The sequence below is a fragment of the Aspergillus flavus genome, chromosome 4 (genome assembly GCF_009017415.1).
Source record: "Aspergillus flavus chromosome 4, complete sequence".
Lineage (NCBI taxonomy): Eukaryota > Fungi > Ascomycota > Eurotiomycetes > Eurotiales > Aspergillaceae > Aspergillus > Aspergillus flavus.
In genome coordinates this window covers 969,241-989,933 of record NC_092405.1, presented here as the reverse complement: position 1 = coordinate 989,933, position 20,693 = coordinate 969,241, and the positions used below count along the sequence as shown (strand labels likewise).

Sequence of the window (20,693 nt, the reverse complement as noted above, 5' to 3'; positions counted from 1 at the left end):
TATCATTAGAAAGACAGCGGAACATTTTAAGTTAAACGGAAACACCGCCATGATTTAGCGAGAGTTTGGATTGTGGGTAGGTTTCAGGCTATATACGACTAATCAAAGCAGTGGAGCGGGAAGAAGAGGGAAATAACTGATTCTCAAGAAGGCAAATACTAGTTGAATAATTAAGTAGGTAGTTAATTGGCTATCTTATGGATAGTCCGGGGTATGTTGCGCGGAAAAACAAAGCATCCAGCTCATGCATCTGACTGTTTCCAATAAGGCGGCGAGCAGAGCGCCATATACGAAAGGCCAGAGGACTCAACGTGCAGTTCTCTCCCCATAGCCAATCGCCTGAGTTTTCAAGTACTCCCGCCTGTTAGGCGACAGTTGCATGAGCTGAACTAATTTTCCCATGGCTTCTCACTCTGCCTACTGCACACTCACCATCCTCACCTAGGCAATCACTAGTTCCTCCACCAGGCTAGTTATTAATTACTACAGCTGACATCGGGTTGGTGCCGCAGCGACGCTGACTTAATGTGGAGTGGTGCATAATAGGGCTTGCGCGACCTGCGAATTCTATCAGCCAGCTGTGTATAACCCTTAATATCCGCTCTTTAATAGTAATCAGTCGGCGATTAGAGTCATTCAAGACACCGGCACCCTTAGCCACATGTTATAGCCACAAAACCTGCGCGAAAATATATTTATCCCTGCCCGTCACAACAGTCAGCCTACTGAAAGGCCCAAGGTGCAGGTTCTCTGCCTTAAGGCAGAGGTGCCAAGGGCAACCATACAAAGACACTCCGCCCAATCTTTATTCGCGGCCAGCTGTTGTGTGATTTCCCCCCCCCCCCCCTCCTTTTATTTATGTATTATAGTTAGCATCATTTCCAGTTGCAGGTGTGACTGGCGAGCCGTTCAAAATACGTAAGTAGGTGGAGTTTAGAGGCTGTCCCATGGGCCAATTGCTGGTATGGTGTACGGCGGGGGATACTATAAGCATATCAAGCACACGTTGAATACTAGTCTCACCTACATAAGATACGTATCTTCTTTATCGCGTGCAACTTGTACACAGCTTGACTCCAGTAAGTAGGCCACCCGGAATAAACTAGTGAGCTATCAAGGAACTTTAATATAAATGTAAGGAAAGGTAGGGAGGAAACCATCTATTCTTCTATACCGGTTCTAATTATGAAGCCAGGCATGCCGCTTCAATTCAAGGCATTATTATGCTATCAGCTACTTCGTTGAGGCCAAGCATGAACAGGCGATGGGCAGGATGATGAGTGCACATTGTTAGTAGTAGGTTATGGCGCCGGCTGAGGCGGGTAGTATTCGGGCTTTAACTGCGGAGGGACGAAAGGATTTCGAGCGGTATACAAAAAAGGGTGAATAGAAAGGAAGAGAGAAAAGGAAGCAGTACAGGCAAGCTCTGAAGAGGTAAAGAACAGTAGTAAAGGAAATAAAAAGCAAAAAAGATGTTGACGAGAGTGGGATTTGAACCCACGCCCCTTTCGAGACTGGAACCTTACTCCAGCTGAGAGATTATTAGTTATTTGTTTGATTAGAAAGTGATAATAGTGGTACTAACCGCCTTAGACCGCTCGGCCATCTCGCCTTTGGTTGATTTTTTTGTTTACTAATTGACAATATAAGGAAAAACTTCTTCCCCATACCACTAGGACATCGAATTAAGAATATCTCGCCAACAATGAGCTCGAATGTGACGCATAGCCTCGCAATTATAGTATATAACAAGATTATCATAACATAGCTTAGTTCAAAATGTCTCAAATCTAGTATTTTGGTGGGGGCCGAGTATTTAATCCAGATATATGGTAGAGCGGAAACCCAGATATATATTCTCAATTCCACTCGACCAAAATGCCAATGACATCAAGGTCGCGCCTTGACTACCATATCCCCAACATATATTTTATCTGGATGAACCTAATCATGATACTGACCCTCTCCCTAGGATAGAGCGAATCTATAGGCACACATGTTCGAGATTCTATGTAACCATAATGCAAAGCAGATTTATAGTCGAATAATAAACATATAGAAAAGAGCGACGGCTCTCGCAAAAACTGTACAAAACGGTCCCAATAAAAGTGTATTATATCAGGCTGGTAGCCAAAATATCATTGCATATGAAAGGGTATTCCAGTACTTGTTGTTGTAGCTGTGATTAGCGAACCCCTTGATTCAATTAGAGGTAAGAACCGCCGTACTCCTTACAGATTTCAGTAGCACTGGAATGATTGTGACTTGCGGATTTAGGGCTTGGCTGCATACTGACGAGTCAGGGAACGAGGAAACTACTTCCTTCAAATTACTGTACAACGGAACTGTGGTGGGAATGGGGGACGCTCAAAGGCTCATGTTTTCGACAAATTTCACGTTCGATCCTTTGCGTCGACCATCCAGCTTCAATTTCACTGCAACTTATAAAGACCAGAAAGACTGTAACAGTCAGTTGCAAGTGAATCGGTGCGAATTCCATCGGGCTACGCTGTTTTATCCGATCAAAATTGTAGATGGTGCTATTGAGTCCTCCTCATCGTTGGAAGACTTGGGTAGATCCCCCGAAACCATCGCAGTCATCTACGATACAAACGAACAAGGAGACATAACTACCAAAAGGACCATTGGTGGTCTCTACCTAGTAGCAAATGACCTGCTGAAGTCAAAGACCGTTGGAATGCAGATAATCATGCCTGGACGCTGGAAACATCCGGTATGCTCGCACAAGAACATCTCACATGGGCAGACAAGCTTGTCAGCTGTCAAGATACGTAAGATACGTTAAAAGATCCAATCCTTCACGTGGTCGCTGAACTTCAAAATCTTATGTTCCGTACTGCGCTCTCGGTCCCGAATAACTCCAGCCGGCCTCTACGTCTCCTTCAACACGGAGAAAAAGTGATCCAGCAAAACCACACAGTAAATGTTGTCAAGCTGCAGGATGTATCGGTATTCCAGGTTCATTCTGGTTCCTTGGCTCCGGGCGCGGCTGTTATGGGCGTATGTCTAGTTGTAGTGGTATCGACGTTCTATGAATGGTGGAAGATTCGTCGGCCAATCACTATGAGCCCGATTGAGATAGCAAAGGCGTTCAATGCCCCTGTTTTGAAAGCAAATGGGGTAAATGGTGACTTGGATAGGCTACTACCTATCGTTGGTGATCGACAAGTACGGTAAGGCGAAGTAAGAAGATATCGTGATGGCAACATCATCTTGCCCAGTGATGATGTTGATCCACATGAGAGTGTTCAACCCAGGTTGGAGTTGTCGTACCTGCATTGGACAAACACCCTTCAGCAGGATGGCCGCTACGTTTAGATGGAAGCTTTGACCAATGCTTGCGAGTATGATAGATGGATAGGTATTCTCGCGGATAATTAAGATGTTTGATATAACCTAGATAATTATATTCAATTTTATGTTTCGAGTGTTTATTATAAAACCCTCCTATGTCAAGTATAACTTGAGGGCGACTGGCGAATAGACTCATAGTTGCAATCATTTGTAGATAGGCCGCGACGTTTATCTAATATAACTCGTTGAAGGTATCATGTTAACTAGTATTTCCTTCTAAATCGTTCTGAAGATTGACATCACCGTTGTCAGAATGCGGGAACCCAATCCAGATTTTGGTCAGAGGTATAAATCTAAGCAGTAACCTTCTTCCAGCTCTCCCTCGCCTTCAGCTCCTCCCACCACTTCTGAACATGGGGATACTTTGGCAGAAGATCAGCGAAACCGAACTGCTCCACAAACACCCCATACGGCAGATGGGCCAAATCCGCAAGTGTCACCTGGTCACCCGCAAGGTACTTGTGCCTGGAAAGAACGCGCTCATAGCCCTCGAGGACGGGCGTGAGCTGCGAAAAGAGGACCTGGACGCGAGCCTCGTCGGTCTCACCGAGACCCTTGCGGACTTTGAAGACTTTCTCGAAAGCGATCTGGGAAACGATCGGGTCGAAGTAGGATTGTTCAATAGAGAGAGCCTGCATCCTGTTAGTGTGATTCGTGTATGCGACGGGGTGTATACGTGCCTGTTGGTACAGAGCCCAGGCTTTCAGATCGGACTCGGGAGGGGAGAGTGTGGTTCCTTGCCCGGCGTACTTGCTGGAAAGGTACTGGTTGATGGCTCTGCTTTCTATTGGGCTGATCTTAGCGTGTTGTTCTGAATTAGATACCTGGTGAGGAACTACGAACCGAAAATCTGAACACCCGTCTCAGTGTCTTGGAGAACGGGAACTTTGCCGAATGGGTGCAGGTCATTCAGGTAGGACTCTGATTTTTGTTCGCCCTTGGCCAGGTCGACTGAGTGGAATTCGGCCTCGACACCCTTTTCTGCGAGGACGGTGCGTACTCGACGAGTACAAGTGGAAAGAGGGAATCCGTAAAGTTTGAGGACCATTGTGAATGTTTAATTTGGGAGAGGGAAGGAGCAGAGTCGTAAAGTTAATAATTCTCAATTGCACACGGTGATCTGCACTGCAAAACTGGAGACAATATAGTTCTCAACTGATGCCCGTCTGTATAACTGTATTTATACTGCCTGTAAGGCGGGGCTGCGGCAGAATCCCTGCCCGGAATTAATTCCGACTCCTCCTATTCGATTATCAATCCCATTAAGACTGCGACTTAGGAATCAAGACAATGGAAATTGACAGACAAAGAAAGCATTAGATGATTAGTCACGTCATATTAGGAATTTTCCATGCAATTGATGCAATGGATACAATACTAACATTCAGTCGAGCACGTCATCGAAGCTATGATCATCGTATACCTTTTCCTTCACTTCAACTGCAACTTCATACATATCAGAAGGCATAAATGCCTGTGTGCATTGTATAGTGCGCTGCAAGATAAATTATACAATTAGACACATGAAATGGTAAGCGTAATCCATCGCTCGAAGACTTGACCTACTAAGAATAGAAGGATCATTTAATAGATTTATACCTGCAGATCGTGGAGCGCAGGTGCTAGGCCGAATTAGGAAAGCCGTGTGCGGGGATTTCTTCACACCCCAGAACATTCATTGTTTATTACGGAGTACGGGAAATATATACGTGGCAGTGTGATTGCGTCGTAAAATTGGTCAAGACGGCGATATTTGTTTTAAGGGCTCTGACTAGCACGTGAGATATCTATTTAAGCCCTAGCTTATGTTTAAATGATATATCGACCGAGTTCCTTCCTCGAGAGCTATGGACACGCCATATGCTTCATCTCCCTAATTACACTTCAGCTCAAATAAAGGTCACTTTGGTGCCTGACAGCGACATTTTGTGTATTTGCACCCGACCTGACTGACCAGGTTGATCGGATTGTCTCTCAATCTCATACACAGCCGAAACAAATTGCCGAAAATATCTCGTTGAATCCTAGACCTAATCGGTGCTCAGAAGAATCGAAGAATTATGTAGCCAAATGCTAATCGACCTCTTGTGGATCGTGAGAGAAGGACAAACAGTCTAGACACTGCGTCCCCCAGCCGAGGTTAAGGATGCGAGCGTCTCTCCGCAAACCTCGTTTAGCGCCCCGCCCCCGCATTTTTAAAAGCAGGAAAAAGAATGGAGATATTGAGGGATATCATCTTGGCTCAATTGACTAGAGGTCTTGGAATCAATTATGCAAATGTCATTGGTCGTCCCCCACAAGACAGGAACCACATCCCGTATTCACAGCTGCTTCGGCCAGCGTTTCGGCAGTTCTGGGTCTTCTGCAAGGGCACATCCTTTGCGTTGAGACCACGGTATAAAGGGCGGCGACTGCATGCATTGAAATTTTCTAAGAGATTATTTCCGCAAAAGCCAGTTTCATAGTCATAATGGCCGACACAAAATCGTTCCCCGACCCAGCCGGGGACCCAGAGGCTAAAAAGGATGTCATTGAGGAAGAGGCCCCGATGGATGAGCGAACGCTGAAACTCGACCGACAAACAGTTCTAAGACTGGACCTGATACTGATGCCAATGACGCTTATGTTGTATCTTCTGGCTTGGCTGGACCGTGCAAATGTTGGAAATGCACGAGTGGTGGGTTCATTCAATCAGCTTTACATACAATATTCTGCTAACCATGGAAATCAAGGCTGGCTTGGAAAAAGACTTGAATTTGACTGATCTACAATATAAAACAGGTACATACTTCCAGATAGTTTCGCCCGTTCCATACTAACTGCTCAGCCATTACCGTGACATATGTTCCCTACGTGGTTTCCGAACTCCCATCCAATCTCCTGCTGAAGATCATAGGACCTCGTCTCCTTCTGCCCACACTGTGCACCCTCTGGGGTATGGTCACAACACTTCAATCTCAAGTGCACAACTATTCCGGCTTCCTCGCCTGCCGATTCTTTCTGGGCCTTCTCGAAGGAGGCCTTTTTCCTGGTATTGTGCTATTTCTGTCGAACTTCTACCGCCGCCACGAGCTGCAGGTTCGCATCGCGCTCTTCTTCTCCGCAGCCTCCCTGAGCGGTGCCTTCTCGGGTCTATTAGCCGCCGCCATCCAGCAGATGAGCGGCCTGCGGGGAATGAAAGGATGGCAGTGGATTTTCTTACTAGAAGGCCTATTTACTGTTTGCTTCGGCCTCTTTTCATTCCTAGTGCTACCAAACGGCCCAGAAAAAGTGATCACATTCCGATCTGAGCACACGGAACGATGCATCGCCCGACTGCAACAAGACGGCAACAAGTTCGAGACAGAAACCAAGGTCTCTTTCAAAGAAGTTTTCTCCGTCCTAAAGGACCTTCATGTATGGATCGCATGTCTCATCCTCTTTTGCAACGGCGCATGTCTCTTCGGCCTCGCATACTTCTCCCCGTCAATCGTGCAGGCCCTCGGGTACAGCTCCACCAAGACCCAGCTTATGACCGTACCACCATACGCCTGCGGATTCGTCGTGACCATGATAACAGCCTACTTCTCCGACCGCTATCATCAGCGCGGCATCGGTGCCTTCATTACCAGCGGCATTGCCTTGATCGGCGCAGCACTGGCCATCAATGGCCGCAGTACTGGCGTTCGCTACGCTGCCCTGGTACTCCTTCTGACTGGCGTGTACGCATGCGCACCGTGTCTAATTAGCTGGGTGCCCAATAACACGGCCGGCCATGTACGACGCGCAACTGCCGTGGCTATGGCGTTTATTGCGACGAATTGCGGGGGCATCATGAGCACATGGATCTACCCCCAGAAGTCTGCGCCATACTATGAGCTGGGATCCCGGTTTAATCTCTCCTTGACGGTGATTGCCATGGCACTTGTGGTGACGCAGGTTGGGTTGTTGCGGATGTTGAATCGCAGGAAAAACACTGATCCGGTGGGATTGTTAAGGGGCGTAGAGGATTTGCCGTATGAGGAGCAGTTGGATAAGTTGGGGGATAGGCATCCGAGATATAAGTATACTTACTAGTTTATAGAGGTAACTTGCTGTTTGTATGGATGGCAGTCAACAATATGAGCTTGGAATAATGCTTTTTCTGTTTTCTAAGTTATCATATCTATACAACAGGAGGACCACTCGGATAAGCCGGGGTTTAACTTAACCTGCTAACCCTGATAGACTGCATTGTGCTGATAATTCATGCAAACGGTATTGGATCTGAGTGAGTAAATAAAACCTAGCAGCTACCAGAGGATGTGAACAGGACAAGGTTGTGGCCACAGGGCATCTATCCATTCAGAGGTCTTAAGATAGGTCTATAACCACTCGTCCGTTGAGTTTACCACAGTGCATCTCCTCAAAAATGCTTGTCAGATTCTCCAGTTTCTCCATTCGCACATGAGGCTTGATGATACCGCGGGCAACAAAGTCCAAAACATCAAGGGCGTCTCGTCGATTTCCAACCCCGGACCCCTCGATTGAAATCTGCTTAAACGCGAGAAGCCCCGGGCTGGCTGTGGCAATGGGCACCAAGTCGCCCTCAGGAATGCCTACACAGATCAGGGAGCCATTAAAGCGGAGCATCGGAATTGCTTGCGCATAGGCAATATTGGAAGCCGTGCAAACAATGACCGCATGGGCACCATGACCGTTGGTCAGAGATTTGACATGCTCTGCAATCGCGGCGCCATTATCGTCCTTCGGAAACTGGGTTATGTCCACGAAAGCTTCTGCACCGTTCTCTTTCACCAAGTCGGCTTTGCTGCCGTGATCGACTCCAATTACGCGAAGCCCAAGGCCACGACTACCGATCTGTGTGGCGAGATGTCCAAGACCACCTCCCGCTCCTGAAATCACGACGAAGTCACCAGCTTGCGCCCTGCTGCGTTTGAGGGCCGCATACACCGTTAAGCCCGCGCAAAGCATAGGTGCCGCTAGTTCCGACGGGACACCATCTGGAATTGGTGTCACATAATCGATGGGTCCTAGCACGTACTGCTGAAAGGTACCAGGGGTATAGTAGCCTGATATCTTTCCATTCAGGCAAAGGCCGTCAGACCCGGAAAGGCAAGGCACTTGGGGTTTTCTGTCAGTACTTAGTTTCTAGGTTGGTGTAATTATGGGGTCAACGCACAGCATGTTCCACAGACAGCGGCAACCCATTTGACTCCAACACGGTCCCCTACTTTGACTTGTGAATTATCGCATCCAGGTCCAAGTTTCACGACCACGCCAACACCTTCGTGGCCTCCAATCTGCCCTTCCTGAGTTGGGAACGGCAGCGGCTTCCACTGCAGTTCGACAATGTGTCAGATGCATTCCGGTGGATCATATAAGATGCATGTACTCACAGAATTTGTCATAACACCTAGATCGGAGTGGCAGACACCGGAATGAGTCCTGTTTCATCTACAGATTAGTGGTCTCATACACGCGGCCAACCAACCTAACATTAGCAGTACTCACATATTAATTAGAACCTGGCCGAATCCCGGCTCCGGCGTTTCAACCAGTTTCACACTCGTTGAGACAAATCCAGGCTTGTCATATACTGCCGCCTTGTGCTGTTTGGGAATTTCGACTGAAGACGACATGATGATTGTGACAATTTGCTGAGATTGCTGTGATTTCCTTGTGCTATGTCACTGAAGGTGTATTTTATATATACTATATCCTCGGGAGGGAGGTTTATTACTGCCGATCATTTCCTCAAAACTGCGCGATTCGCACACCCCAGACGTTGATCCATCGATCTACCCAAGAACCAATCATCCCGGTTTGTACGTAATTCGCACCGGCTCCACCGGATCCAGCGGACAATCCACACTCTTTTGAAATTTAAGAGAGCCACAATTCGACTTTCAGTACCTCGGGCTATCCCAAAGCGTCCTAGCCGGGGCAAAACAAACCTTCGGAAAGATGGGGATCAAGTGCGGGGTGTTAGAATGTCTGTAGTCCCCGATCTCTGACGTCCCAGGCCCTCTATCACTCGTGCCTTTGCGACATCCTGTACATGTCAGAAATATCTCACGATTAGCCAACAGTTGAAGGCAGCTTAATTCCAATGACTACACGAATATCGTCAGATCGGTCGATCCCGACAAAACCGTGGAGCTCCGGTCGTGTCTTGACCCCGGCGCAACGAGAGCGCAAACGTTACAAGGACAGAGTATCCAAACGACAAAAACAGGAAAAAGAAAAAGAGAGCCTAAAGAATCTCCACAGCGAAGTTGCTGCACTATATCGTTTATTGCAATCTCAGACTAGGTACTGTGGCCTTTCCCTTGGCCGAAGATGAACGTCTTCTAACTCTGACAGACTCGATCCAGGGTTACAGTCCATGGCCATGTCTCCAGAAGAATCCATCGGGAGTTGCCCACTGCCCCCATCTGATCTCCATTCGTCCTTACAGGATGAGCCATGCTCCATGTTGGCCTCTCGACCATCTGCTGCTCCTTTCGATCCAGAACCAGTCGCCCCTTTCAGACAAACCCTAAGGACTTGGGGGAACGGACACTCGACCACCTGGCCAACCATTTCTCCATCGCTCCAGGATAGCAGCAGTTGCATGATACTTGAATTCTCCGACGAACTTTTAGCGCAATTGTCAGGGTTGAGCATCCTAGACATTTGCTCCGATGACAAACTAAATGAAGACGCCATGATCCGCGGTGTCCTTGAAGGCTGGCACTTTCTAGAGGACAGGGCGTATTCATGCCCGCTGTGGAAAATTATTAGCCAAATTGATGAGCGGATCTTCATACAGGGGGGGGTCCTAACACGTCTGACAATGCTCAGCACTATCCTCAAGATGCTCGTGGTATGAGCTACTGGACAAGTGATATACTTGGATATTGACCTTCTTCCAGGCAATGATGTATCAAAATAACTTTAAAGGGGTTCCGCCGTGGTATCGACCGAGGTTGGTACTCACCAGATCGTCGTTGAATACATTTTATGCTAATTACCCACAAAGGCCTTCACAGCTTCACCTTCCGCACAACGCCACTGTAGACTACTTCGCTTGGTACATATATAACCCCTGTCTTCGACTCCATAATTACTGTTCAAAGAACTAACTGGGTCTGGAAAACCTAGGCCTGGCTTCCGCGAACGCCTCGTGTTTTCAAATTGCGAGATACTTACAGATAGATTCTTCAAGTACTTTGTCTCCTGCTTCCGATTATCATGGCCCCATTCAATCAGTATTGCCTATGAGATTAACCCTGAGAATGGACTGTATTCATTCTCTGAGGCCTTCAGTCGGCATTTGGTAGACCTTTCGAAATGGAAGATGTGCAAGTCTTTCTTCTCTTTATTTCCCTCCCTAGAGGAAGACATGGCATCCGAGAATGTGACATCGCCTTCGTTTCTCACGCTTCCTCCTGAAACCGACCCCCCGTACTGTCCATTTAGTCCTTGACATGAGGTTTTCGGCTTTTTATCTGTCTTACGTCATTTGAGAGGCGCGATGTGGTACGTATCACGGATATTGGCGCGTTTCAGTTTATACACAGAGGTCCTTCGATGGACGAAGTTATCACATGACAGAAGTGAATACAGACGTAAATTAAAATGTTTTGCTTGGTAGCTGGGTGGTCCAATCGGAATATCAGTAAAAGTTAAACATTGGATAGGAGATATCATATATACATGTACTTGAAAAGGCAATTATACTCCGGAATAAAGAGACATCATGCTTTCGCAAAACCAAAGAAATCCTCATCAAGAACTTTCGCACACCTCTCTCGATAGGTTGGAAGACCACCAAGATAGTTCAATGATTGAACAGGCTTGCCCGGAATGTTGGATCCCATGTACCACGAATCAGTCAATGGCAAAAGCGTCTTGTTGGCAATCATATTAACCTCGTCATTCCACGCACTCTCTGCATGAGGGGTAGCCGTGACACTTTGAACGTTTTCCATCTCCATCTTGCGGATCAGGGATGTGATCCAGTCCCCCTGCAGTTCAATTAAAGTCGGTCCATTGGCGAAAGCAGTGGGTGCCTGGAGGCTGTATGGGAGGAACATGTTTGGGAACCCGCTAATGGCCATGCCGAGATAGGTGGACATGCCGTCCTTCCAGCGTTCGTCGAGACCGACACCGTTCACGTCTTTGAGACCCAGGCGCAGTAAGCCACCAGTCACTGCATCGAAGCCCGTTGCCACAGCAATAATATCGACTTCGTGAACCTTTTCATCAGCGGTGACAATGCCGGTAGGTGTCACACCAACAATGGGCTGGCTTTTTGTGTCAACGATATGGACATTCGATTTGTTGAACTGCTCGTAGAAGTCCTGTTCAAGGGACGGCCTCTTCGTTCCGAACGGGTACGGGGGCTCTAGCGGAGCAAGCAGGTCTCGCTTCTTCGGATCCTGAATTCTCGCACGGGTCTTTCGCGCCCAGAAATTGTATGCCTCGCGATTGGCGTCAAGGCTAGTCAAGAGATCCTGATAGTTATTTTGCCAGAACCTGAACCCACCCATTTGGTAGAGATCCTCCCAAAACGCCTCTCTCTCCTCTTCAGACGCATCAAATGTATTCTTTGGTGTTTGCTGATACTCCAATCCACCAAAGGTTAACGCACACTCCGCCAAGTAGTCTGCATATTCCCCCTTATCTTTCACCTGATAGCCAGCATGCAACTCCTGTTGTCTCATCGGGAGACAGAGATTCGGGGTCCTTTGGAAGAGAAACGCTTCCTCGGCTTCTCTGGCCCACTCTTGGAAGATCTGGATGCCTGTCGAGCCTGTGCCGATGACAGCCACCTTCTTCCCTTTCACACTGATCTCCTCTGCTTCCGGCCAATGGGCCGAGTGGTAAATCGTCCCCTTAAACGAGTCGAGCCCTTTCCAGTCGGGCAGATACGACTTGGATGCAAAGCCTACAGCCACAAGCAGATACTTCGCCGTCGCCACCTTCCCATCCGTCGTCCAGACCGTCCATCGACCAGTCGCCTCATCAAACGTGCCCTCGTTGACCCTCGAGTGAAACAGACAATCTTTCCTTACATCCAGCACGCGATCAACATGGTCGAAGTAGGACTTGATCTCCTTCTGATTGGGGTACAACTCCGTCCAATTCCACGACTGCCATACCTCAGGCAATGAATACGCATAAAATGGAACCGGACAGTCCACTCGTGCCCCGGGATAGCGGTTATTATTCCACGTTCCACCAATATCCGACTCGGCTTCAAAAATCTTGACCTTCAGTTTCAGCTCATCGCGTAGCTTGTGCAAGAGGTATATCCCGGAGAAGCCCGAGCCAATAATCAGCGCATCGAGGTGTAACACGCCGTTGGAAGCTTGTGTGCCGTTCATGTTGTTGTAGCTTGGCTGTGTGAAGAGAAACAATAATAGGGGATACGGGAATGGTCGTGAAATGTATTCTCAAAATAATGCCGTGCAACAATCATACTCGGTTTTACTCGGTATTATATAGTGTCCTTCTTGCTCATTGAGGTTTCCAATGTCCGGAGATCCGGTCGTTCCCGCGCTTGGGAGTGCGACTCGCACACTCGCCCCGACATGACCTTTGTCGCACCTGTGCGACGCGGAGTAAATCATGGGGTTGATCCACTTATTGCTTCCTGAGGGGAATTACCTCGAAGGGCATAGATTTACTCTTCTGACACAAAGCCACTAGTTTGCATGGGTGCGAGGAACAACTTACAAAATAGATATAGCCGAACGTCCTAACGCCGCCAAGGAGGACGGTAGGACACACAATGTATCAGACCTGTAGTAACTTATACAGCTCTTAAATAAACCGGTTCATTAAAGTCTGGAACCTTGTTTTTAAAATATCTTATAAATTATTGAGACCTTAGTGAGAATAGTTTGTACAGCCATGACAACCACCCAAGCCCAAATAGCCAGCCCGATCATCGGATGGTCAGAGACTTGGTCGTATTTACTTGCTTATTTCACGCAATAAGATTATATAGTCAAGTAGGTACATATTTTGGTCCATATTAGAGCCATCTGTAACCTTCTAAGAATAAGAGAATCTTTAGTATGATATTGATGAGAATTGAAAATATCAAACGTGATATTGTGGGTTAACGCTGGTATATAGTTATACATAGAACCAATGTTGAATTCAGGCACGGCCAGTGTTCGTACCAGTACCAAGGAGATTATAGCCGCAGTAATTGAGGCCGGTCTTGCAGTTGTTCGCGGCGGCTAAGGAGGCCAGAGCGGCGATGCCTGCGAGAGGGAGAATTGTGAACTTGACCATGGTTGCGGTAGCTGAATTTGATGATTTGAAAGCAGCAAAGAAGCGAGTAAGAGATTTCCCAGAACACGGCGCTGGGGGATCCAAGTCAAGAAGTTGGAAGCTTGATGAGATGAATGAAAGCTTCTCACGGATTTCTCGACATATTCATACCGGAAGAGAACCCTTAATGTCAACCAGCGCAGTCGTGATCATTGTTCCCTTTCCATTTCCAGATGTCCGAGACCTGGACGCCTGATGACTCAGGTTACATCGCAGCTCAGCGCCGACTCCGAAAATCGCGCAGCATAAGCTGGCTGAAAAGAGACAGATATCTGGCAATTTACGTAACCGTACAGCTCTACAACACCGAGTCATACTTCTTACTATGAGGCATCCGTACAGGTTTGAATGGCAGATACAGAACCGCCCATGTTTGGTTTTCTATCTGTCCTGATTGCAGAGTTGTTCCTAGCCTAGGGCTCACAAACAACCCTCGGTTCTCCATGTTGGGAGAAATAAAAAAGCAAACAAGCATTACACTATCGTTTGCCGTCTCGGCATGGTCCTCGTATTAATATAGGGGGAGTGCTTAGCTCCGGATCTGGCCAATGATAGAATTGGCACATCTGTAATGATCAACGGTTATTTGATAAAAGCATGGTCTACTAGTCTAGCCCTGGTTAGGCACCCCTGGATTCTGTGTTAGACTGCATATCCGCTACCTTCCGAAACGTCTTTGAGACGTAAGCGAATGAGAACACGGGCTTTCATCCGTCCACGTATACGACAAAAAGAACTATCCTATAGTAGAGAAGCCGAGGAGTGTATCGGGTGCGAGACTTGAAGAAGCAAGCAACCCAGCCTAGGTGCACCTGTAATATTACGTTGTCGGGTCGGCTCTTTGAACGACGTCGGTATACTGTATGAAGACCATAGGGTCTATGTCTTGTTTTTACCTTCGTGTATTCACTTGCTTCGGTAATACGAAGTGACCAATACCTTAACGTCCGAAATCAAGCATAAACAACCTTTACTGCGGTAACTTCGAATGCACGTGGCTTGGACGACAGTACAATCTGGACAGGGGGTTATTTTGATCGCATAATAAAGGTCGGTCAGCTAAGACCTTGCTCGTACGAGACGGCGGCGTTTCATTTCACGCTGCCATTTTGTGAGCGCTGAATGATGATTGCATAGGTCGGATCCTTTTAGCCTTGCTGCAGCCACCATCACGCGAGATGCAGGTGACCGCTCACATCCTCTTTCCGTATACACATGCTCGTTTGGTTGTGTGAACCCCCGACCAACGGTTGAAATTGAATAACTGATTATTTATGAATAACATCAGTGACATATTATGCCATCATCCTGCTAACGTACCAATTTCCGCCTCTTGATCGCACAGTACATATCGAGATGTAGCGGATGTTCGCGGTACGGCTCAACCGTATTAGGGTTAGTATCTGCGCGATAATGTAGAACAAATCAGCGAGAAGAAGATAACCGAAGCTAATATCTAGCAATGATCTGTAAGAGAATAGGTACATTATTCTTTATAAAAGAGGATACAAAACTTCTCATGGCGAGCTATACTCAATATAGCGGCCGCGTTCCCTCCCGCCGCGCAGGACTATTGGGTCTTCACCGAAGATATTCTGATATATAGAAAGGCCCCCCATCGTGGCGGAGCAGAACAATGAATTATGTCAGCACTTGGCAGGTTTTCTCTGTGAAGCGTAGAGAAATCATTCATTTTCGCCCCCAAATCCTCTCGTGGCTGAGTATTTGTTGCTTAGTAACGTATCAGGCAGACATCTCCTTATATAAGACCGACAAGAATGTCTAACCAGCATTGCCGTGGTACTTCTTCAATTACCCAATTTTCAGCCATGGCCTATTCTACCATTATACTCCTCTGTGCAGCCCTAGCTCAAGCGGTCCAAGCAGCAACCCACCTGCCTGGACCATCCGGGCCATGCAGGGTGCAGACAACACACGCGAAACTACTCGATACCTCGCGCGTCGATCCCTTCAGCCCTACCCATGACAAGCGAGCGATCATGGCAACTTCATACGTGCCTGTCAATTGCGGACATACCAAGTTCGAACCATATCTTCCTCCTCATACAGAAGCAGTAACAGACCAGCTGTTTCGATCCTACGGGATGCCCAACGGGACAACAATAAAAGGTTTCCGGATTGAGTCCGGGTTCGCCTCCAATGACACATCGCCTAGCGACAAACAATACCCTGTCATAATCTTCTCCCCAGGCTTAGGAGCGTCCCGATTGTACTACTCTTTAATCCTCGAGTCCGTAGCCAGCACAGGCTTCGTGGTAGTCTCCGTGGACCATCCCTATGACACCTCGAGTGTGGATTTCCCCGACGGCAGCGTTATATACGGTGTCAACGTCTCTGCAACCGATCCTGTCACCTTAAATACCCGCGTCCAAGATGTCATCTTCACCCTGGACCAAATACACGACAACCCGCACCTTATACCATCCTCTTTCACAGACACCCTCGAACTCGACAGAGTCGCTATAGTGGGCCACTCATTCGGTGGCGCGACAGCCGCAGCCGCGATGCTGAACGAACCCCGCTTTGCGGGTGGGCTGAACTTCGACGGAGCGCTCTGGGGCCCCGTAGTCGAAGAGGGTCTCGACCGGCCTTTTATCAATTTTGGACACGCGAACATTACACAACTGGATAACAATAGCTGGGGAAAGATCTGGCCTCATCTTCGGGGATTCAGGCGAGAGCTTCAGCTGGCTGGTTCCCTGCATCTCACCTTCACGGACTTCCCGTTGATTCGGGATGTTGGTGGGTGGCCCGTGAAGGTGAAGCAGGGCACGGAGGAGCTCTTAGGTTCGCTTTCTGGGTTGCGGGTTAGGGCTATTTTGACGGAGTATATTGTTGCGTCGGCTACATTTTTTATTACTGGGGAGAAGAGTAAGCTCTTGGATGGGCCGTCGAGTGACTATCCTGAGGTAAAATATGTAGCTTAGCGGTAGGGTTGACTAGGAGTGGGGACATTAATAGGTGCGACTTTGGCTTCTTCTTCCTTCTTGAAAGTACTTATAGTAAAGTGGCTTAATATTATAGACATTAAACTGTATAGATAGAGTAAAAACAGTTCTATGTAGTCTACCAAAAAGGTTATCGAATCAACATGAAATGCAAAGCCACGAACGAGGGGACGAGCGCATGGGAATTAGTTGGCCTGTGAAAAAGACAAAGCAAGACAGACCAAAGATTAGACTACCCAATAGCGTAGAAAAAGCTCAAGAGTGACTGTGTACAAGGAAAGGCCTGAATGTATCGGCCTAGAATACCTTGTCAACTATTTCTCCTCCTTAGGCTACTCCAGGGCATTCTTCAACTCCTCCCACACCTGAAGCACCTGCTCCTTCTTCCCATCAGCTTCCCAAGACTTGCGCGAATCCTCTCCCAAAGTACCCTCATTTGAGGCAGAAAGCACATCCGACCCCGGAGCGAAGGGCAGTAACACTTTAGTAGGCATCACCTCCATCTTCATAACCACCCGTAAACTCTCACTAAGCTGCTGGGAGGCGTTGCTCCCACCCTTGGCGCCATAACTGATGATCCCAACGGGCTTTCCAGGCCACTCGCTGTACAGATAATCGATTGCATTCTTCGTTCCACCGGCAAGCCCAAGGTTATACTCAGGTATGACGAAGATGTATCCCTGGAAGGAAGCAATGGCTGCACTCCATTTCTTCGAGTGCTCCTTAGTGAATTGCTTTACGGCGGGGACCATCGCAGGTATGACGGGTTCATCGTAGACCGGGAGATTGAAGTCAGCGATATCGAGTCGTTCAATTTGGAGAGTGTCCGTGGTTTTTGGCTTCAGTATGTTGTGGATCCAACCCGCGATAGCGCTGCCCACTGATGGGTTTCGGGTACTGCCTTTGATTAGGGCGATCTTCGTCATGTCTGCTTTCGGGGGTTTGCTGTTGGAATGAGGAGTATGAATGTAGATTAAGAGATACTTCTTTGTTATCCTTGGACAGTATTTATTAATTCTCTAAAAAAATTATCCACTGACAAGGTTATTATACAAGCGTCTGACGACCCCTTTAAGAAGATGAACCTGGGTAGGTTCACTTCAACCGCGCATAATGATTCCCGAATAATTGTCATATTCTTTCACTGATTTGAAACCGAATATGTTAAGGAGCAGAGAGTATTACAAACCCAGTGACTCTGTCTCGGAGGAGTTGTAGAAGCCCGAAGGCCGAGCACTATTATCAAGCATTATAAATCCATCGAATTTACATAAGACTTAGTGGAGTGCGGCCCGGCAGGCCGCCTTGGCTGAAACAATGACAATATCAGCGTTGTACCAAGTCCATCGGAGGCCTAAGTCCGAACACCTTATCTAGTTAAATTTGTTTCGAGTAGTGGATCAACTTCCAATGCTTATCATCATTCTGCAACGCCTCAGCCCTCGTGATGGGCCACGGGGGCTCTTTGCCCTAAGTCGGCCAGCGTCAAGTCTTATTTCATCTCCCTACTACTACACTTTTGGCGGGGCATATGTCATATTGTTCATTCAATTCAATTAGCACCTATGTTAGTTTGTGGGATGCAAATTCAAGTTATATTCTGTTACGCACTGGGCTCATTCTCATGTGTGAAGTGTGGGTTGTCTCCTTCAGTTAATAGGTACCTATAGGCCTAACCAACTCAATTCGCCAAGTTGACTTAGTTGACTTAACAAATGCGGCACTAAGGAGGATCGTCTTCAAAATAATCAGAGGCGGCCTTAAAGGCACAGCATATAATTCTAGTAGCATCAAGCGCAACCTCGGCCGTTGCGGCCGTAGTGGGTTGGGTTTAGAGGGATAGTTCTGCGAACTTTTATACTCCCCTCGGAGAAGGTGAGAAGTCGGTAGTCGGATAAGGGTAAGCAGAAGTGTCACTTTAAGTGCTGGGTGACCACTATTGGAAAGAACTGCGACACAACCACACAGACCAAAACTGTAGCTGCAGCGCTGGATGATGCTTAGAATCAGGTACATAGATATAAATATAACTGGCGCGCATCGATCTCAGTCATAGAGACACTTGGTATAGACATCTCACAGTTACTATAGTTGGCTTAGGCGAAAATGTCGATACCATGCATAACTAGAGAGAAGATTGAATATAATTGTACAGCAGCCAGATATTATTTATATCGCATTATACTTGATATGCAGCCCTGGCTATTATTGTTTTAGTTTACCACGCGCATACTTAATGCCGTGCCACAACTATCAAGCTTATCTTTTATCTCGCCTCACTCAACCTGTTCGCAATGTATACTGCTCTCTTCTTCTTACTAGAGGTGTACATGTTACGTACATTTCAGGGAAACGTATAACGTTCCTCAAGGTATCAGGACTTTCACCTGTATTCCTATGTTCATTTGTTCGATTACGGGGACTCTCCCAATTCCCTGTGTCTATTGTATTTCACAAGACCTGCAGGATAGTTCCGGTCGCATCCGCCCCTCTCGCTGCTGACGGAGCTTTTGCTAAACCGGCCCGTGGATACTCATCCAGAGGAATCTCTGCCCCTAGTACCTAGGCAGTTCGGTATAGCGGCTTAGGAGTTCAATAGTCAGCAGTTAGGCTCTTGGGCAGTGGTACAGACCAGAAAGTGATCAAGAAATCAACTGATGGAGACTGTCACAGATCCGCTGACGACGCTGCAGGATGACTGTATAGTATACCCAGCCCCTTGTGCATGGACAACCCGATGGCCGAACGGCGACAACGGAGTCTATATCCGTTGGCTTTTAAATGACTAATTTTGGTAAACTGGCTTTACAATGGACTTAATGTCTACGACTAAAATAGTTATCCGAGCTGAGTTGGCTGATAGGCCTTTCCTGCTGCAGCCAGGAAACCGGAAATAGATTACTTCTATTGGTATTGAGTAGACCCACGTTACAAGCTGATATAAGATGGATCTATTACCGGACTGGTATATAGAAAGAAGTATAAATAGCTGGACTATCAATAAGATAGATCTACATTAGCTACAGCATATAGCCCCCTTCTCCGGTTCTAGACTGCCTAAGAAATTTGTGTCCTTAGAAGCTTAGAACAAAATAAAAAACAACTTTCGCCTGAACTTATATGGCACAAAATGGACTTTAATTACTCCGTACCCAAGAAGATAAACTAACGATAAGGTAGAAAAATAAAAAAGAGATATATGGAACCGCCGACTCTAACCCAACAACGTATGATCACGTAGTGGTGTTCGACGCTGAAGTTAACCCTCGGTCAAATGCGCTTCCAACATTCCTTTGACACCACCTTCAATCGGGTGCCTTCTACATTGATACTAGACCTATCCAAGATAGCTAACGGGTACACAGACCGTTGGAAGAAGAAGCGTGGAACATATACTACAATTAGAATAAATAAGGCAGAGACAAGGGTTACCTGCATCCTTGACAAAGTTAAAAAAGCGCATGGGCCAATTTTAATACCTGAAGAGCACTGCGAGGTAATAGTTTGAACTGCCGACGATATGATACGATGCTGACAAGAATAACCCATCGCAACCCCCAAAGTATTCTCTTTGCATCAGTCAACTCCTGGGCTAAACCTCATGATCTGCTCCCGCACGGCCGGGGAATAAACTGCCTTGACAACTGCAAATGTTGCGTGCCTATCTAGGGGTAGGGAATTATCCAAATGCAAAAAATGATGCGGTGAGCCGGGATCGAACCGGCGACCTTTAGATACCCATAAGGGCTATCTGATCGAAGTAAACTTCAGTCTAACGCTCTCCCAACTGAGCTATCCCCGCAACTCTTGGCAGTTCGAAATCCTAATGTCATCAAGAGGCACAGACTGAATTGCTCTAGTAATAGGCGATGCATGGGAAGTCACAACACAATGTAGACGACAACAACCGGGGATATCTAGACTTGAATTTGATGACAGATAGGCAGAGTAGGGTATATGAAGAGTGACTTGTTTGTTGTCTGGAAGAAACTTGTCACATTCTGTCAAACTTTAAGTTTCTAGGGAAGGATACCCGTC

The 20,693-nt window shown here is 47.2% G+C and overlaps 8 protein-coding genes and 1 non-coding gene across 9 annotated transcripts; 3 read left to right on the top strand and 6 right to left on the bottom strand.

The window, feature by feature from the left end:
* Positions 1-1,257: 1,257 nt before the first annotated feature.
* On the bottom strand, positions 1,258-2,007 carry F9C07_1507981 (uncharacterized protein). Its single transcript, XM_071508166.1, has 2 exons — positions 1,586-2,007; positions 1,258-1,531 (listed from the first exon to the last, which is right to left on the bottom strand). The coding sequence occupies exons 1-2, from the start codon at positions 1,759-1,761 to the stop codon at positions 1,291-1,293; spliced, it is 417 nt and encodes a 138-aa protein (XP_071366308.1). The 5' UTR covers positions 1,762-2,007; the 3' UTR covers positions 1,258-1,290.
* An 840-nt stretch (positions 2,008-2,847) lies between these two features.
* On the top strand, positions 2,848-3,208 carry F9C07_3526 (uncharacterized protein; the record flags this gene model as incomplete). Its single annotated transcript, XM_071511106.1, is given in 2 exon segments — positions 2,848-3,147; positions 3,161-3,208. 2 exon segments carry the CDS (start codon positions 2,848-2,850, stop codon positions 3,206-3,208), a joined length of 348 nt encoding a protein of 115 aa, XP_071366307.1.
* A 460-nt stretch (positions 3,209-3,668) lies between these two features.
* F9C07_2212552 (glutathione S-transferase) lies at positions 3,669-4,537 on the bottom strand (the record flags this gene model as incomplete). The annotated part of the gene is made up of 2 exons (XM_041292644.2): positions 4,219-4,537; positions 3,669-4,159 (listed from the first exon to the last, which is right to left on the bottom strand). The coding sequence occupies exons 1-2, from the start codon at positions 4,421-4,423 to the stop codon at positions 3,669-3,671; spliced, it is 696 nt and encodes a 231-aa protein (XP_041145833.1). The 5' UTR covers positions 4,424-4,537.
* On the top strand, positions 4,538-7,549 carry F9C07_2283131 (major facilitator superfamily domain-containing protein). The gene is made up of 4 exons (XM_041292653.2): positions 4,538-4,906; positions 4,954-6,052; positions 6,108-6,156; positions 6,203-7,549. The coding sequence occupies exons 2-4, from the start codon at positions 5,846-5,848 to the stop codon at positions 7,429-7,431; spliced, it is 1,485 nt and encodes a 494-aa protein (XP_041145832.1). The 5' UTR covers positions 4,538-4,906; positions 4,954-5,845; the 3' UTR covers positions 7,432-7,549.
* Positions 7,550-7,707: 158 nt separating this feature from the next.
* Positions 7,708-8,996, bottom strand: F9C07_2232179 (chaperonin 10-like protein; the record flags this gene model as incomplete). Its single annotated transcript, XM_041292643.1, has 4 exons — positions 7,708-8,477; positions 8,537-8,693; positions 8,754-8,802; positions 8,869-8,996. 4 exons carry the CDS (start codon positions 8,994-8,996, stop codon positions 7,708-7,710), a joined length of 1,104 nt encoding a protein of 367 aa, XP_041145831.1.
* A 244-nt stretch (positions 8,997-9,240) lies between these two features.
* Positions 9,241-12,728, bottom strand: F9C07_2068415 (uncharacterized protein; the record flags this gene model as incomplete). Its single annotated transcript, XM_041286222.2, has 3 exons — positions 9,241-9,276; positions 9,978-10,096; positions 11,288-12,728. The coding sequence occupies 3 exons, from the start codon at positions 12,726-12,728 to the stop codon at positions 9,241-9,243; spliced, it is 1,596 nt and encodes a 531-aa protein (XP_041145829.2).
* A 2,703-nt stretch (positions 12,729-15,431) lies between these two features.
* F9C07_2283128 (Alpha/Beta hydrolase protein) lies at positions 15,432-16,726 on the top strand. Its single transcript, XM_041286227.2, has one exon. The coding sequence runs from the start codon at positions 15,465-15,467 to the stop codon at positions 16,632-16,634; it is 1,170 nt and encodes a 389-aa protein (XP_041145828.2). The 5' UTR covers positions 15,432-15,464; the 3' UTR covers positions 16,635-16,726.
* F9C07_2283127 (putative NAD(P)H-dependent FMN reductase LOT6) lies at positions 16,727-17,942 on the bottom strand. The gene has a single exon (XM_041286221.2). The coding sequence runs from the start codon at positions 17,579-17,581 to the stop codon at positions 16,988-16,990; it is 594 nt and encodes a 197-aa protein (XP_041145827.1). The 5' UTR covers positions 17,582-17,942; the 3' UTR covers positions 16,727-16,987.
* Positions 17,943-20,355: 2,413 nt separating this feature from the next.
* On the bottom strand, positions 20,356-20,457 carry F9C07_t139. The gene has a single exon. It is a non-coding gene; the product is annotated as a tRNA-Phe (tRNA).
* Positions 20,458-20,693: the final 236 nt, after the last annotated feature.

What these genes read in the sequence shown, in the direction of transcription:
- F9C07_2283128 (XM_041286227.2), top strand. Translation starts at nt 15,465, where the DNA reads ATGTCTAACCAGCATTGCCGTGGTACTTCTTCAATTACCCAATTTTCA.
- F9C07_2283127 (XM_041286221.2), bottom strand. Translation starts at nt 17,581, where the DNA reads ATGACGAAGATCGCCCTAATCAAAGGCAGTACCCGAAACCCATCAGTG.
- F9C07_1507981 (XM_071508166.1), bottom strand. Translation starts at nt 1,761, where the DNA reads ATGATAATCTTGTTATATACTATAATTGCGAGGCTATGCGTCACATTC. An exon ending in TGGCCGAGCGGTCTAAGGCG is followed by an intron (nt 1,532 to 1,585) that starts GTTAGTACCACT and finishes ATAATCTCTCAG; the next exon opens with CTGGAGTAAGGTTCCAGTCT.
- F9C07_2283131 (XM_041292653.2), top strand. Translation starts at nt 5,846, where the DNA reads ATGGCCGACACAAAATCGTTCCCCGACCCAGCCGGGGACCCAGAGGCT. An exon ending in ATGTTGGAAATGCACGAGTG is followed by an intron (nt 6,053 to 6,107) that starts GTGGGTTCATTC and finishes ATGGAAATCAAG; the next exon opens with GCTGGCTTGGAAAAAGACTT. An exon ending in TGATCTACAATATAAAACAG is followed by an intron (nt 6,157 to 6,202) that starts GTACATACTTCC and finishes CTAACTGCTCAG; the next exon opens with CCATTACCGTGACATATGTT.